At 34.8% G+C, this 16,930-nt stretch overlaps 2 protein-coding genes across 10 annotated transcripts in view; one reads left to right on the top strand and one right to left on the bottom strand.

Annotated features, from left to right (window-relative positions):
* LOC126919335 (uncharacterized) overlaps positions 1-2,802 on the bottom strand; it is a 292,145-nt gene extending 289,343 nt beyond the window's left edge. The window contains exon 1 of one of the 2 annotated variants that reach the window (XR_007711561.1): positions 2,386-2,796. Coding sequence is in view for 1 of the 2 variants with exons in the window: in XM_050728402.1 (XP_050584359.1) it covers positions 2,386-2,518 (133 nt within the window). In the remaining variant the exon portion in view is untranslated. Of the gene's footprint in view, positions 1-2,385 lie in introns of both variants that reach the window. The other variant, XM_050728402.1, reaches the window with a different exon arrangement.
* Positions 2,803-3,239: 437 nt separating this feature from the next.
* On the top strand, positions 3,240-16,714 carry LOC126919328 (uncharacterized). 8 transcript variants are annotated; one of them, XM_050728374.1, is made up of 7 exons: positions 3,240-3,438; positions 9,193-9,348; positions 12,165-12,565; positions 13,051-13,294; positions 14,201-14,625; positions 15,194-15,472; positions 15,567-16,714. In XM_050728374.1, exons 3-7 carry the CDS (start codon positions 12,248-12,250, stop codon positions 15,756-15,758), a joined length of 1,458 nt encoding a protein of 485 aa, XP_050584331.1. In that variant the 5' UTR covers positions 3,240-3,438; positions 9,193-9,348; positions 12,165-12,247; the 3' UTR covers positions 15,759-16,714. The 8 variants fall into 8 exon arrangements, with proteins under 8 accessions (XP_050584331.1, XP_050584332.1, XP_050584328.1 ...); XM_050728375.1 differs by lacking the exon at positions 3,240-3,438 and adding an exon at positions 7,478-7,626; XM_050728371.1 differs by lacking the exon at positions 3,240-3,438 and adding an exon at positions 7,495-7,626 and having other exon boundaries at positions 7,719-9,348.
* Positions 16,715-16,930: the final 216 nt, after the last annotated feature.

Here is a 16,930-nt window from a genome sequence, read left to right as displayed (position 1 = left end):
CTCAGTTTGACATATGTAATTAAATACAAAATAATAAATAGAGAGAATATAATTATAAAAAATAATATTAGGGAACATAACTATCGTATTTCTATAATAATTGGTGAATATTGACGTTCGTTTGATATTTCATATTTAACAATAGAAACGTTAAAAATATTAACCCACGTTGGAACATTATACGTACATTTACCATAAAATTTTCCTACGTTGTTTTACTAAACCAAACTAAATACAAATGGAAAGAAGGATAGTACCAAGAAACGTTAGATTAAATAAGATTATCATCGCAATACGTCTTCGGTGTAATGCCTATTTATTTTGCATAATGCTTCATGGTAGCAAACGCTAGAGAAACTTAAAATTAACATGAAATTTTACCACAGGTTACGTCGACTAAATGCATGTAAAGTAAGCACTAAATGTTCTACAAAGAAGTAAAGTGCAACTTTGGGTAATGCTTATGCAACATTAATATTCAAGACTCGCATTAGAGTCACCCATTAAATAGCTTTCTTTTTGCCCGCTTCCATTGCGTCTAATCACCTTTCTTCATCCTATATTGGCAATTGTATTAATAAATCAAGATTATCTATATTAAGATCACGCATAATGTACCTATCATCCCCTTTCGATAACATCTACAATCTTCGTCGGTACTTAATCCGCTTCACTTTATGAAATATAAGCGGAGGTAACAAAGTCTACTGATAATATCACGGATATAGTTAGAATCGAATTTATTAAAATCTCTTTAATATTTTATACTTGATATTAACGATATGGAAAATTTATGCTACGAATGACAAGTTTTAGTTAAATCATAGATTTTATATTATCATAAATATAAATTTTGCATTTTTCCTAAAAATAAAGTCTATAAAAGCAAATAGATCAACCTTCTCATAGCTTCTAATATTTTCATTCATCGAACTCTAACAATCCATTCATGCGAATAGTTATGAATTAAATCAATGGAGAATTAAAAATTATAACTTACGTTGTTAACATTCAATAAGCAACATAATAGCAAGCTTCAGCAATTACAATAGTCGAACAGTCGTAAAGCGAAGTATAATAGTAACGGCTGAACAAACGTGCAACTGATCGATATACGTTGCACGCAACCAGTTCAATAAAGAAGTCAAAGTTCTTTTAGACTGGAAACCCACTTTTAGCCAACCCTTTGACATATAACATAGTAATATTTGCTTTTCTATTCATTATCAACAGGTTTAATTTTTCATAAATCATGCATCATATGACTTTATGTGGTCATAATTATTTTCATCTCGTAAAAACATTCGTAGTATTACAATCTGCCCGTTTTTAATTATCAAAAGTGCACGTTCGTATATAAAATCAATTTTCGAATAAATTTTGGCATAATAATACGACGTAATAAATAAAATATTTTTAAATTAATTAATAGACATCCTTCTTCTAATTAATACAAATAAATAATTACATACAAATTTAAAGCATGCGTTCTTTATATTGTAAGATTTTATTAAATGGTGATAGTATATAAAGAAACGCGAACGACATACAAAGTATACATAGCTTCTTCCCACGTGGTTTTGGTGATAGCGCAGAAACAACGGAAGCAACCGTTAAATAGCATAAAAAAGAAAAAGAATTTTGTACAAGGTGAATGAACAGATTTATTTTATAAGCATTGTCCTCTTGAAAAGATTTATACAGAATAAAAAGATATCTATTCAATCAGTATCGAGATGAGTAAGTTCAAAATAGGATAAAACTAAATACTTTCTTTCAATTGCACTATTTTAATCAAAGTTTAATTTAACTTCTTTTCCCTGACTGTATCTATGAATACCCGCAACTTTCTAATCTGAACTTTTCACGATAAGCGTATTATTTGCATTAATTACCAAGTAATATTTCAGAACGATTATGTTCAAGAGCAAAGTGGTCCGGTATTTACTGAACGAAGTGAATCAGATAGAACGCGACACTTTTTTAACGAAAAAGATTTTTTTAAATAACTTACTAATAAAAACATCCAATTTGTATCGAACTTTCTAACCTATAATCACTTAAATCAAATGAATGCAAAACGATAAAAAATGAAATTAAAATGCAATTAAAAAATACATCAGTTATAGTAACAATAAAACGGTTTGGAATAACTCGTATTGTCATTCAAAAACGTGATGGAAATCTGTGATAAATCGCGACAACTTCAGAGAGTGAGTTCCGAAGCGCATGACACGGAACATTCAAACTGCATCTCGGCTCTAAAACAATAATAATCCCACTTGTCCGGACGATATGATACACGCAAAATAATTATAAGCGGTGAAAACGGTAAAAAGAAAAAAGTGAAGAAAACTAGTCGATATAGCGTGACCAGTTACTTACATTTTTTACTCTTCTCGGCAACGACGCCTCGCGACAACAAGCCGAAGAGGATGGCGATGGTTAGAAAAAGCATGGATTTTCTCGTCCCTGGTGCGTCGAAGCACCAGGGCGAGCCTCGTGACATCACGGACATATCACTTTCAACGAGACTCCATACCGGCTTCCGCGATACTTCCGCGCGTAACCACCGTGAACATAACCTTATACACTCGCGGCGAACAGGTCCGGATGATCGGCTCTCTATCGGAGCACGATCCAAATGAAGGAAACCGACGGGTACTTAAGCGAAGAAACGCGCGAAATGGGCACACACGACCGACTGGAATCTCGTCGACGAGCTACCGGCTCCGGTGCTCGTCACTCGGACGCACGTACGCTATTGACATCGGGAAATACTCGCCGGATACTCGACTCACGGTGGCGGCCAGGTCGCGACGATCACCGACGTAGGTGTTCGCGCACTCTCATGCGCGCTATCGATCCGACAAACCCCGCCAAACCCCACGTCGTCGCGTACACTCACCACCGTCCTCCACCAAGACGCCATATTTGTGTACATGCGCCTTAAGAAGCCGGAAGTGCGCTCCTTACCAAGCGATTTCTTCATCGCTCGTTCGAAAGTTCGTCGATCTTTCGATTTTCCTACAACGTTTAACCCTTCGCGTCGGAATTTCGCGACTTGTGCAATCATCGTTTCGATGTATCGATCGTGTACCATTCACACGACCCGTTATCGACTTTACCGTGCAACAGCATCTTTAAACCTTGTCATTGCTAAATGTGGATTTATTGTGTTCCCATATCGCAAGATTTTAAGTGTTTTAATGGACCCATTTGGTGCAAAGTATGGTAGAAGGAAGACAGGTTACTTCTTATTTATCACTGCTTATCTTTTATGTTTTGATTTCAACTTTTTATATCAGTTTGCATTTTAAATCTTTCGTAGTGTAAAGTGGCGCCAGGATTTAAGAAACGTTTTTAGTATTGTGAAATAGAACACTATCGTATTTCGACCGTTGTGAAATTGAATTTTTACGTACTACCAGATAACAGGTATGATATTGTTACAGGTAAGTTATTGTTATTTGAATAAGTAGTATATGGATAGATAAATCGAAAATTTTGTATTTCATTAAATACATGACATACATATGTTTTGTGCTTTGTTCTATTTTATATGAAAAAGATAGTAAAATGCGTAATAATGGTAATGGACACATATATTTTCTTCTGTGTAATAAAAATGTTCTCTAAAAGTCAGAATAACACTGAAATATTTATGTTGTCTATAAAACATGATTACAAATACACGTTGCCATAAATTAGAACGAATATTCTTTTTGCGAAAAAATTTTTCAGTAATCACCATCACTCATTGTTTTGAAAACTATAAAAATTCCAATAAAATTTGTTTAACAAAATTACAAGATACAATATAATCGTAAAACTTTACTTTTTACGAAGACTTCCATAACATTTTAAAAATAAAACGATACAGTTTTTTATTTAAATGTTATACTTTCCAAATTATACAAAATTGTAGGATATCGAGATACGAAATATCAAAATACAATTAGCGAAGTTGACAAATAAACATTAATTTGAGAACTAACCTCATTAGAATAAGAAATGTGTTTTTCATACATTCCATACATTCATTTGCGTGTTTTATTCTTTGATAAAGAGCAAAATGTGAAATTTTAATAGGACAAAGTTCTGTTTTCCTTTTTGGCTAATATTAGACTGCATTTATATCAAATTCTCTATGAAAAATGAGGACGAGAAAATCCGATAGCATGGGCTATTTGGTCTTTTAACCTGAATCCTTTGAACTTCTTTTTTATGACGACATTTAAAATTTAAATTTTTTACGCAAGAAGCAAAATCGATAATACTATAATATCATAACATTTTAATAAATCGAATCTATTCAATTTTAAAGAAACGATATACACTGTAAAAAATAAAAATACATTTAGACTTACATTTTGAGTTGTATGATGAGCCAATAATATAGTAAATTTTCGTAATATTCCTAACATTAGCTGTCGGAGGATTAGATTAGTAATTACAATATCTTTACTATCATATTGGAATTTAACGTGAAAAGCTGCATAAGATGCAACGCTATACGTACATAGTTATAAACTTAAATATCGCTCGTATTATATTAAATTCTTCGGATGCTCATATTAGAAAACGCATTCAATTTCTAATAATACGAGACAATATGAAAATACATACATAGCGAGTACTCGATTATTATTCTAAACTCGAGATTCTTAACTTAAATTTGGAACTTTATTAGATACATATTTTCCTTTATTAAAACTTTAGCATAGTAACTTCCCTTTCAAACTTTACATATATTACGCTACCTACAAGCATGTATATTTTATTAAATAAATCGGAATTAAAGATACATCTAGTGCGTCGAACCAATTGTTTTAAAAATCAAGAACTAATATATCACCTGCGATATTATCTTGATACAAGGATGAAGCTGGTGCGAACGATTTGCTTATGTAAGTAATTACGTCCTCTGATTGAGTTTCATTTTGCAGCAGAGAATAACATTCTACATTTTATACCAAACCGCAACATGCAACCACGTGACTTCTCGACACGTTCCATGAATCACGCTTGATTTAATCCCCCTTATCGTGCAGAAGATAATCGCTTCGATATTATGATAGGGCAAAGTCAACTAATCATGATTTTATAGAAAGATTGCTTGTGCATAAGGTGCCTAAAGTAAAATATTTACTTCTAAAAGTATAATCATCGTGAAACTGCAAGAACAAATAGATACATATTTCGATAATCACGACTACTTAGGAAATATAGAAATGATCAATGTATCGCTTCTCTTCATTACAATACAACTTCTATGTAGGTAGTATATATAAAACCAATAATGTAACTTCCTTTCGTTTCATCCACAGTTTCAATTAATTAGTTACAATGGGATAGTTACATCTGACCCATTCTATACCACACGAACTTTCCATGTAAACCACGATGCATATCATCCCTTGCTTTACGTACGCTGAGATGAGAACGTTTCAATGGGGAAACTTCAACGGTTTTATCGGCCAAAGATGGTACAAGTGACACGTAATACGTTAAATACGGGAACATTAATTAGTAAGCACGTACATTTAAATAAGACCAGGTCCATTTCTACACACTGGAAAAATAAAAGGAGCATGCGGTTGAGTTTCACGAAACACCCGTTATATCGAATTGCAACGACAGTATCGATAACGTTATCGCTGATGCACCTTTTTATTACTGATCAAGGCCTTTTGACGTCACGCTTATGAATATTCGTCCTAAAAAGCGAATTAAAATTCAACTGTTTAGCGGAACCTCTTGCCCATCTATACAGGTCAACCTTTGACCGAAAAAGTCCCTCTGAAAAAAACGAAAATCAGCGTGTAGTCTCGAATACCCGTTTGTATCCACAATCTACGGTGGTGATTCGTACCCCTAGACCACAAGCTGACTGTTAGAAAACGGTAAAATTGCAAAGACAATCTACCTCGCGTTATCACTCGCGCTTCGCGCCTCGCGCGCGCCATGTCAGCTTTGCATAACTCCGTGGTATCCTGGCGTATTTCATTGAAATTTCGACTGGTCTGTGCTGTGGAAAAGTGAATTTGCGTAATTGTGTTTTTATTATCAAAACAGTAAGTAGCAGCAGGCGTGTTTTGGTAGGAAATAGAAATTAAGTAGCGTAGAAACGTGGAGGAAATTATTTGTTAAGAAAGTTACTTTGACTGTGAGGATGAATACAAAAGGATTGCAACACGTGCAACAACATTTCGGGCAACATTATCTAAGTTATTAATCAACGTCTGTTTGATTCACAAAACGAACTAGTGCATAGTGTTTCGTGACCAGAGAATAAATTTTAGAAACCGAAATTCCATTACGTTATAAGATTGTAATACGATCTGCTTTGGAACCAGAGAGATGTATAATTATCGTCGTAGCTTTTTAGAAATTCATTATATCATTCGATTGAAAAGCTAGAATCATTGTGAAAATTTTTTAATACAAATGGAGTGGTCACGGAACGTATTTACATATCATTTTCTATTTTTTAAATTAATACATAGATTAACACTAACATTACCAGGCCAGATTTCAAAATGACCGGTTCCAAAATTTAATTTAAAGTTACACGTCCATTGTTGTTCCTTTTATTCGTCTAACTTTACGTAAATTCTCATATTAACAAAAATTGAGAAACTGATTAATCGAATAATATAAGAATTTACATAAAGTCAGATAATATAAAAATTTACTTTAAATTAAATTTTGAAGCCGATCATTTGACTGGGCCTGATCAGGTCCGTGTTAATCTTAAGTACATCAAATTTCGTACCATCTAATAATATTTCCATATGAATGCAAAAACTACTAGTACTGCGAAAATAAAATGTAGAACCTAACGAAAATTGCAAAATAAGGATATGTGCATAAATTATATTTCTTATATAAGAGCTACTTTGGGAATAAAAAATTGATTTCTATATGTTGATTTCAGGCGTTATAACGACTGTGACTACCATTTTTAATGAAACATTAATATTTATGCATACATAAAAATTCAACGCGTGCGAAATCATCTCAAATACGTGTATGCTTCATCGAGTATTAATTTTTCCCCTCAGTTAAATATTTTTAGGCCTTGTTATCGATGATATTAATGGACATATCTCACACTCACTGTTCTGAAACAATCTATACAACAATTACTTAGACGTCTCCTTTTTTTTTTTTTTTAAGTATACTAGTTTCAATCATGAAACTCGATGCTATCGCGTGAAAGAGTAAGTATATCTCTTCACCATTGCAGATATACGCGAGCCAGTACGATTAAAGTTCTCTTCGTGGTAATAATTATTAGATAAATGTCTCTAATTAATCGCATTGTTTATTATGAAAACTCACGTCACGGTGACACGATAAAATTTCGAAACACGAAAACCTTACAACCTGTTGTTCCATTGTATATATCCACTGATATATATTACGACTCAATCAACGCATGAGTCGTTCAGTCTTATTGTTTTTCGATGTACATCACAATTTTGTGTCGCAGTGTCGTTCGTTTGTCTCCGATGTAATTTCCTAACAAAAATATTGCGCGCGATGAAGAAATGTCACATCCGTCCGAAAAGATAAAACGTAGTGATAGTAGAACGAAATCTGTGCAAATGTTGATGAAAGGTGTGTATTTATTAAATATGATACAAAATATAAAATAAAATATAGATATAATGTAATGTATAACAACTAATAACGAGTAATCATACTTGCAGGTTGGTCCGTAACTAATGATACAAGTTGGTGCAAGGCGGTTCTACGAGAGAAAATAACATTTTTTTCGTGTGACATTTCCGAGAAAATCGAATTCAAAATTTTGATTAACTAATTCCGAATTGAACAAGAAAAATAATCAACAGGATGTTAAACTACCTGTGAAAGTAACTCGAAGATATACAATAATATATTTTCATATGTAAAAACGTACAGTCGGTGTAAGATGTATTCGTACAGTAATTAATTTCAACAAAACTATTGTAGAACATCGTCTATCAACGAAATTTTAGCAAATAAGAAATACGTATATATTCTTATCAAGCCGCAAAATAATTTTCATAAAAAGAAAATGGGTTACCTGTGTCCTTTGCGGAGATATTAACAAGTATCTAACAAATGGCAAGAATATATGCGTGATTAATATTCATACAGTTACAGTATAGTGGGAAAGGAATAAGACTCGCCTAATATCTAAGAGAGGAAATCACTAGGTTTGACCATTTTAATACTCAATGGGGTTTCCTTTTGATTTTATTATGGCTCGAAACCGTCGTAGCAGTGAATTTATCGAATAGATAAGTACTCTTTTCCATTCTTCTAAAAGAGCCTTCTTTAAATCATTTCTTGCTGAAATATGGTAACTCTGTATCTTTTCGTTTCGGGTGGTCCCAAATATTTTCAATAACGTTTACATCTGGTGATTGTGGAGGTGTTTTTAAGTGTTTCTAAACATTATACAAGAGCCACGCTCGCATATTAGTAGCATTATGCTTTGTATCGTTATCTTGCGTCACGATGACATTGTCTGTCAAACCTATTCTTTTTATGCACTTTGATGTAGATTATTTTTTAAAACATCTATTTTTTAAAAACATTTCATCGCATAGAACGGTAACTGTACGAATACTTATTATATTTTTATTATATTCTTTTCATTTTAAAAATTCGTTAAAGTGTATCAGAACAATTCTTAACTAAACAAACATGTTGAAACATTATTTCCTTGAAAATGAAGGCTTAGAAGGAAAAATATTATTTCACAATTTTGACTTATTTTCGAATATACGACAATTTTCTCAGAAACGAAGCGTCGTATGAAAATCTTTTTATTCCATATTTTCAACTTATTCTTTCACATAGAATCACCCCGTGCCCAATTGTTCCACGTGTTATGGATCATCCTGTATATAAATATATAATTAATTAAATAGAAAGTAAATTGAAATATGCAATTGAGATACGATTATATCGCAAATAATATAATTACATGTCGCACGATGTTATTCGCAAATACGATCATTAGCAAAATATTTCTAACGTTTGAATATTGTCTGACTAGATTTCTCCCAGTACATCGTCGTGTTTCTGCCACAAGCAACTCTACAATTTTCACTCGTCGTATCTCACATGAATCAAAGATGTATCCATTACATAGAATAGCTTGTGAAGATAAAATGTGTGTTTACAAAACAGATCTGATAATCTGAAGGGCACCTGCTGTTCACGTTCGCATCTACGAAGTTCGAATTGCCACTGCTTTGACTCATTGTCGACAGGAAACTCGTATCGCGAAAGCCGGGTCATCGTGTTATCGCAAGAAAATGTACTCCCGCAAATACGAATTGATAGGTGAGTAAAAGTAAAAATTGATTTCTCGCTATCGCAATATTTATTTAGGCCATATCGAAAACAAATACCGGCATTCATCATTGGCTGAACTATGTTATAACTCGAGGAAAAACGTAGTATGGGTCAGTGCATGAACCGAAGAAGATTTTACGGTTGCTGGCGATCGTTGCTCGTCGAAGACGATGAAGCCTCATTCAGACGAATACGTATGAACTGTGATTGCATCGATATAAGTTTCTTTGATTAATTTTATGTTGATCGGACGCGAACGCTGTTTCGTGTGAATTCGCACGTGACAACTTCTCCTTGGCCAGCGTAACGTAAATAACGAGTGTAGTTAATAATACGAACTAATTGCCGAGTGGAAAAATCACAAGACGAAAGATGAAGATCAGCGTTTTACGATGCCGCACAAATACGCTTTATCGCCTTTTTTATGCCTGTGCACGCGTTCATGAGGGAATGTGAATTGGAAGCTCAAGATAAGAATGGATTCAAATGAATCTGATTAAATAAACAGAGATATACATACGTATGTGCTTTTTAAGTAAAACGCTAAGACGATTAATGTCTCTTTTGTATGTAGACATACCTGGATTACGTTCATTTACATAGTGCGAAATAAATAGGCGACGATAAGATTAGAATTGCAAATATAATCTGTTTCTTGATAAATCAACTGGCTGTATAAGTTACGGATAATAACCAGTGAAAAAGTTCGGTTTCTCCATACTAATGTCAAGCATTATATAAAATAGAAGACATGCTGAGAATTAGAGATACACTTATGTTCCTACTTCCTTGATCGTGATAAGAAATTCTTCATCGTTCGTACATCAGCTTAGTTATTGATCAAAGAATGCTTTTATGCAACGTTGTACAATTTAAAAAGAAAATAACGTTAACAAGTAAAGATTAATGAGAGGACAAGTCGAAATATGCAACACTATATTTCGCAAAATGCCGCAATAAACGTTAGAATTTCTAAATTGAAACATAAACTCGACCGATTATAATAAGAAACGTTTCGTCGAACACAACTACGCGTACTCCACTCGCGACACAAACTCGCAACATCTTCGCCACTTCTCTCCGCTAATTCGCTGCACGTTCGATCCCTGTCGATTTACCAACCGAGTCATCGTATACTCCGTACAAAAACCCAACTATCTAACCATAACGCGTGCACAAATTTCATATCGCCGGTGTCTCTGCTCTCGCGACTGAATCTAATCATCGGTCTGCATAAATGAATCACGGGAACGAGCGAGACACCAACGAACATGCGACGTTAATCGACGCGCGGTCGCTCTAAACGTTGGCGAACGCGACGACACGAAACGAGAACCGTTGGGTTATTAAATTAGCGTCCCCATGGCGACCAGTGGTCAAGAAAATCGGTGTTTCATAGAGACAGTCGAACTGAAACGGTGCTTCGTACAGCTGTCGAACTAACGCGTTTTAGATTACGAGATCAGAGTGGTGATCGAGGCTCGCGGCTGCGATGGCCCTAACTCGTGTATAATTCTCGCGCGGCTGGTACAGTTCGAAGTCACAAGCAACGTAGTTCAATTCGACACGATTCATGCGAAACTTGGTCGTCGAACGCTCGACTTATCGGTGGTTTGACGTTCTCGGTTGTACGTCAAGTGTTCGAGTCGCCGATACAGAAGCCGAGCAAGTGTACGTATAATGGCTCACTCGTTGATGGATTCTCTCGTCTATGTTCCTAGTTCGAATCTACGCAATTTTCTTTCTCCGCGTTGCGAGCTTATGATAAAACTCGATTTATCGAAACGAAATTTCAGTTAGTGACCCGTTAACCTAACCTCTTTATCTATTGGGTTTGTCCGCTTGGACAACGAAGTCGTCTTATTTGGTTGAGAAATTGCAGTGGAAAGAATCGGCGAATTATAAAACGAACCATTTATCCTGTGGCAGAAATTCGGAGAAATGGAGAATTCTACTTTATCGTTCGATTAGTGCTAGAATTATCAAGACAGTTTAAGATACGGTTTTAATCTTTGACCAACTGTTCGTCGTTCATCGGTCCAATAACGTTTGCAATGGTAAATAGGAAAAACAGGCGAGAAACGTTGTTTCCTGTAAAGTTGCCCGATGACGCACAACGAAACGTCAAATGGAAATTGAACGGAGGAATTTGTCCTCTGATTACATCATAGAAGCTAGATAAAGCGAATAGAAATTATTGGCTGAAATTTTCTCTGTAAATGAGTCGATGAATACGCTGACCCAGACAGATAATGTACATGTGTACGTAATTCGGTGTTGATAAGACTACTGAAATAAAGGACATAACTTACTTTGAGAGAGATACGTTTGAAAGAAGATAGGAGAGTAGAGTGAAGTTCTTCATTAGTAAAACGCCATTAACATAATGTAATAATGATGTCATTTCATAGATAGCCGCGTTTTATTCTTGAATAATATCCGAGCAAAGTACGAGATGAAAATTATGTCTGAACTTACGAAAAGATGTTTCATATACGTATATCGTAGTAATTGCAGCAATAGTCGTAGTAAAGAGTCATTCTTTTTCTAAAGCAGGGAGAACTTCAGGGAGATCAGGGATCTTAAGAACTTGTATTACGTATGAACCTACGTATAACTTAAAGATTAAAAACCCACTGAATATCGTATAAAAGTACATTATTAAATTATTATTAAGTAACGTTATTAAAATAACGACTGCCTAGAATATTGGCTACGTGTTCGTGTGAAACGTAAATTATCGAGGAATCTCACTTTTGTTTCGACAAATTTGAATTAACGTTCGATAATCTTGTTCATTCCAGATTTAATGTAACGTATCTTCGTTGTATCGTAAAGTATCGGAAAATCGGCGAAGAGAAATTCCATCAAACAAAGCTCGTCTACGATGTTTTGTCTAAAAGGAAGAAACAGTGGCGATACGAAGCTTAGAGAGATGTTGAGACAGGATGATTTTGGATGGTGGTTGAGCAACGAGGACGATCTAAAATCGCCTAGATCAACTCGTAGTAAAGATCGTCGGTCGGTGGGATCGTCCGAATCGATGTTTTCCTGCATAGATTCTGACGACAGCGAAAGTTATGTCCTTGCGCAGGAATTCAAACAAGAATGCAACGGTAATTACGAGAAAATAGAACTTACGTCGTTAATTAACGAAGATTGGGACGTGGATCTTATCGAGCTAGATGCGATTAAGAAAGGAACGGTAAGTTGACATCATTTGACTTCTTCAGAGATGTTTTATTCCCGAGAACTTGTCGCGACTATCGTTACAAGTAATTACGCAACAAATGAACAAAGTGTCTTGATAGAATCGAGAAATTTTCATCCGACGATACAATGACTCAAAACATAGATCGTTTTCTATTATAATATTTACTCCGTGGTGTCGCGAGTGGCTATAACAGCTTCCGATTACTAGAACGCGTTATTTCTCATGTAATTTATCATATACTGTCATTTTTTATTAAAAACAAATTGCAAGCTGCCCCTTTGAATGTCGAGAGGCGTAAGAAATAAACTCGTTAGCGTTATCAGGATGCGTTATCATCCGAACGATCTAAAATATTACAAAGGTTGTTTCTCTTGTGAAATTTGATATTTCTTTCTAAATATGTACGTGTACACGTAACCGATTGCGATCCTTCTCGCAGGAAACGATCAAATTTAAACAGATCGATGAAATTGTAGGACGTCGCGCCATTTCTAACGGAAGACGAGACACGGTGTTCGGACGATTCGAACCCGAAGTCGCAGAACTCACACGGCACGTGCTACACACCGGAAAGGCTGGTCAGATCTCAGAAGTACCGAATACTAGCGCCGTCGCCCCGCTACTTGTCGATCTCTCAAGTGAGAGACATGACAGATAATCCATGGAAGACGTCTCACTGCCGCCACCAGTTGGACTGTCTTATCGACTCCAACCAAGATGGTATGTATCTTGCTGTTCGGAAGAATGCGGGAGACAGCAAGAAAGAAAGAGAGAGAGAGAAAGAGAGAGAGAGTGCTCGTGCCGGTTCGACATTCGCAGAGCGTGCAACAGCGGATCGCAAACTTGTTCCAATGCGGACCTGCCATCAGCTAACTTGAATATAACCCGGCTATTGTGTCTGACCTAATAAAGTTTCGCGGTTTACCAATGTGTGAAATCGGCTCGCTTCATGCTCGTTAGACGTACTTTCGTTCGAACGCCTGTGCTTTTAAACTTGTTCCGCAATGGCCTCGATCGTTTGTCAAATACGTTCGTATTCTCGATGAAACTTGGACATCCCGTGAAACGCTTCTGATTATTCCTGATAAAATATCTTTTCTGTAATCTTCCGCTCGATCTTCTCGATCGATCATTGACATATAAATGATCGCTTATTTTCGATTTGTAAATTTTGAATACCCTTCGTATAGTATCTGGATATAGTCGTAACGAATGAATTTTTTTACGATTATGGAAACGTTAGGGCGATTAGAATTATCTGCATTCTCGGACATTTGTCTTCGTTAGGAAAATCAAGTTAGGAAAATAATTCATTTCGTTCGCTCGATATACTAGTGCGACTCCTCGTCGGTAATTTCATGTTCGCGTAATAAGGCTTGTTGTGTTGAATTCTAATCTAAATATTGAGATCTAATCTAAATATTGAGAGATACATTTTCGCTGGTCACACGTATGAAACATACGTAAAACATAACATATGTATGTAATATATGTATATAAGACAAATTGCAAGAGTTAAACAGTAAGTAGATTAAATTACAATTGGAATTCAAAGTTAATGTACGTATAAGTTAAAGTGAGTTCGTGTAAATGGAATCTATATTCTATCTTAAAACATTTCGTCAGGTGGAATGCAAATGAAAACTTTCATGAATCCCAATCCGAAGGAAATAGTGGTACCGATAATTGACTTGCATCGTTGGAAAAAATATGAACGAGTCTATAACGGGGACAACGGGACGATAAACGATAAAAACGAAACGAAAACGGAAGACATGTCCGATTATTCAAGCAGCCTGAACGTGTCCGATTATTCGTTCAGCAAGAGATCCAGTTGCGAGAGATTGAATGACACATGGGAGAACAGTGGCAAGATGGAGACACGCAACTCTTCCAGCGGTTGCTCTGAAACGACTCCGTTCGAAGACACTTCCGGTATCCAGAGCAACGATTCGAGCTCCAATACCCACACCTCGAATTTGCAAAGCACTCCTCCTCTCTGTCTCAGTGACGAGTTGGCAACGACGAATTACAAGCTCGATACCACACAGGTTCTATTTTTTGCTATATTAAGTAGAGAAAGTTATTCAGTTGGTAAAAGTAGATACTAATTCATTGAAAAAATATGGACACTTTTTGGAAATTTGGTAGAAATTTTTGGATCGTAACTATGCCTCTCCTCGTTTCCTAATGTTCAATTATTCATGAACTTTGTACAAAAAGTAATTTTCTAAAAGAAGAATGGAAAAATACAATATTTATTAAATTATGTACTAACAAGCGTAGAAAATAATTTCAAGGAAAATTGGAAGAAGAAGAGGTAATGTCTTTTTCTGTTAATTTCCTATCAAACGAAAGATGTATATCACTACCATGTATATGTTGATTTTCCATAAATTTCATCTGAAAATAATTGACTTTTTGTCAATTTAAAAACTTTGATCCAGAAATTACTAGCTATGATGAAAATTAGTTTTTCAAAAATCTAATTTGCTACTTTAATTTCTTTTCCTTATAGATTGTATCAATGAAAAATTATTTTTCACTTCTGTTTTTTCTTTTATTTATTTATTTATTTATTTATTTATTTTTTTTTTTTTTTTGTTTACTTCTCTGCAGGGACAACGTTCTACTACCAATGAGGTGGTATCGATTCTTGAAGTACTCGACACAAATCCCGAGAAAGCTATGGTTCTTCTTGAGGAAGATAGTTTTCACGACAGCACGTCCTCACACGATCAATTGACCAGGCTGGCCTTGACCATTGAAACGGATGAGAATATGTCGGGAGTTCTCGAGAAAGAACATTTAATTCATCTTCAAAACAAAATAAAAAAACTTCAAGCTAGCAACAAAGACATTTGTCGAGACATATCTAATCTTCGAAAGAACTTTCAAGTAATAGTTTTGAAAATATATCACCCGAAAATCCTTGGAAAGTCCATAAGATCAAAATTGCAAGCATAAATTTTCTTGGTACTGTATTTTTCAGTGTGACGAACAGAAAATGGCAGACATCTCGTCCAATACCAGCAAACTACGACAGGACGTACATGATCTGCGATATCTCGACGACCTTCTGAATCTCTTACGGGGAGAATTGGAAAGGATCTCGAAAAGAAATTGGCCATTTGTTATAGGACGTATAGGACATCATACGGAGGAAATGAATCTCATCGTGTGAACGATACAAATTACTTCCATTATACTGATAGAATTTAACGGAAGATTTTACAAAAACTTTCGTAAAATTGCGAGATAACAGCTCGATACTTAAAGACACGGTTGAATATTTTTATAAGACACAAGCACGCTAAGAGCGTTTCACTGCCATTGTTACTGTTATTCACAACGACGTGAACTTACAAGATAGATTTATACAATAAATTTCTTAGTCTCTCTCTCTCTCTCTCTCTCTCTTTCTCTCTCTCTCTCTTTCTTTCTCTCTCTCTCTCTTTCTCTCTCTCTCTCTTGTCTATCTACAAGAGAAATTATTCTGTAACGTTGCCATCGAAATAAAATGATCGTAATACGAGTGCACGAGATTTGAATCGCGTGCGCAAATAGAAATTAAAGAATAGAATTTCAACAAATTCTATTTCTATTCTCTGGAATAGGCATATGAGTAATACTCGTATATTACTTAGGTAGATTTTTTCCCTTCTGAAAAATTTATTTATATAGAAAATGTACAATGTATTTTTATATGTATACAATCGATAATTCTCTTTTCTTTTATAATTTCGTGATTTAATGACTTGTTCAAAATCCTCATATTTGTTGCTATTGAACTGTTGCCAGTATTAGTATTAGTATTTAATCACACGATATACCGCAGGCAGGTGTTTACTCAAAATTAATACTTAGAACAGACGTATGGATTCTAAGTTTCAGGATTTGGTACATGTATCGTTGCTCTAACATTAATTACAATTAATATGGCATCTTATTTTATCTTTCTCTTGCATTTTACAAACTTTTCCATCTATAGCCAAACATTTATAAATATGTAATTAACGTTAGACTGTTAACCGAAGAAAACAAAATTAATTCACTTTTTGATACCTTAAACTTAATAATTTATTTATCCAGAAATCCTGTATTTTTAATGTATCATTATACTTCTATTATGCATACTTACATTGTGTCATATTTATATTTCCAAGAATTAAACCCAATCGAAGTAACATTAGCTCGTCTTTGTTAATTTTTAAAAGTCCTGCTTTTCTGGCTAACAATCCAATTATCTGTTGAAACACCAAAAACATAAACCGTAACGTGCGTCACGGTAGCTATAGTAGAACGGGAAAATGTAACTCCTTGGATTTAACGGCTGTAATTATTTCCATCGAATAT

This window comes from Bombus affinis, chromosome 8 (assembly GCF_024516045.1).
Source record: "Bombus affinis isolate iyBomAffi1 chromosome 8, iyBomAffi1.2, whole genome shotgun sequence".
Taxonomy (NCBI): Eukaryota; Metazoa; Arthropoda; class Insecta; order Hymenoptera; family Apidae; genus Bombus; species Bombus affinis.
The sequence above is the reverse complement of the archived record's forward strand: the minus strand, read 5'-3'. Positions and strand labels throughout refer to the sequence as shown.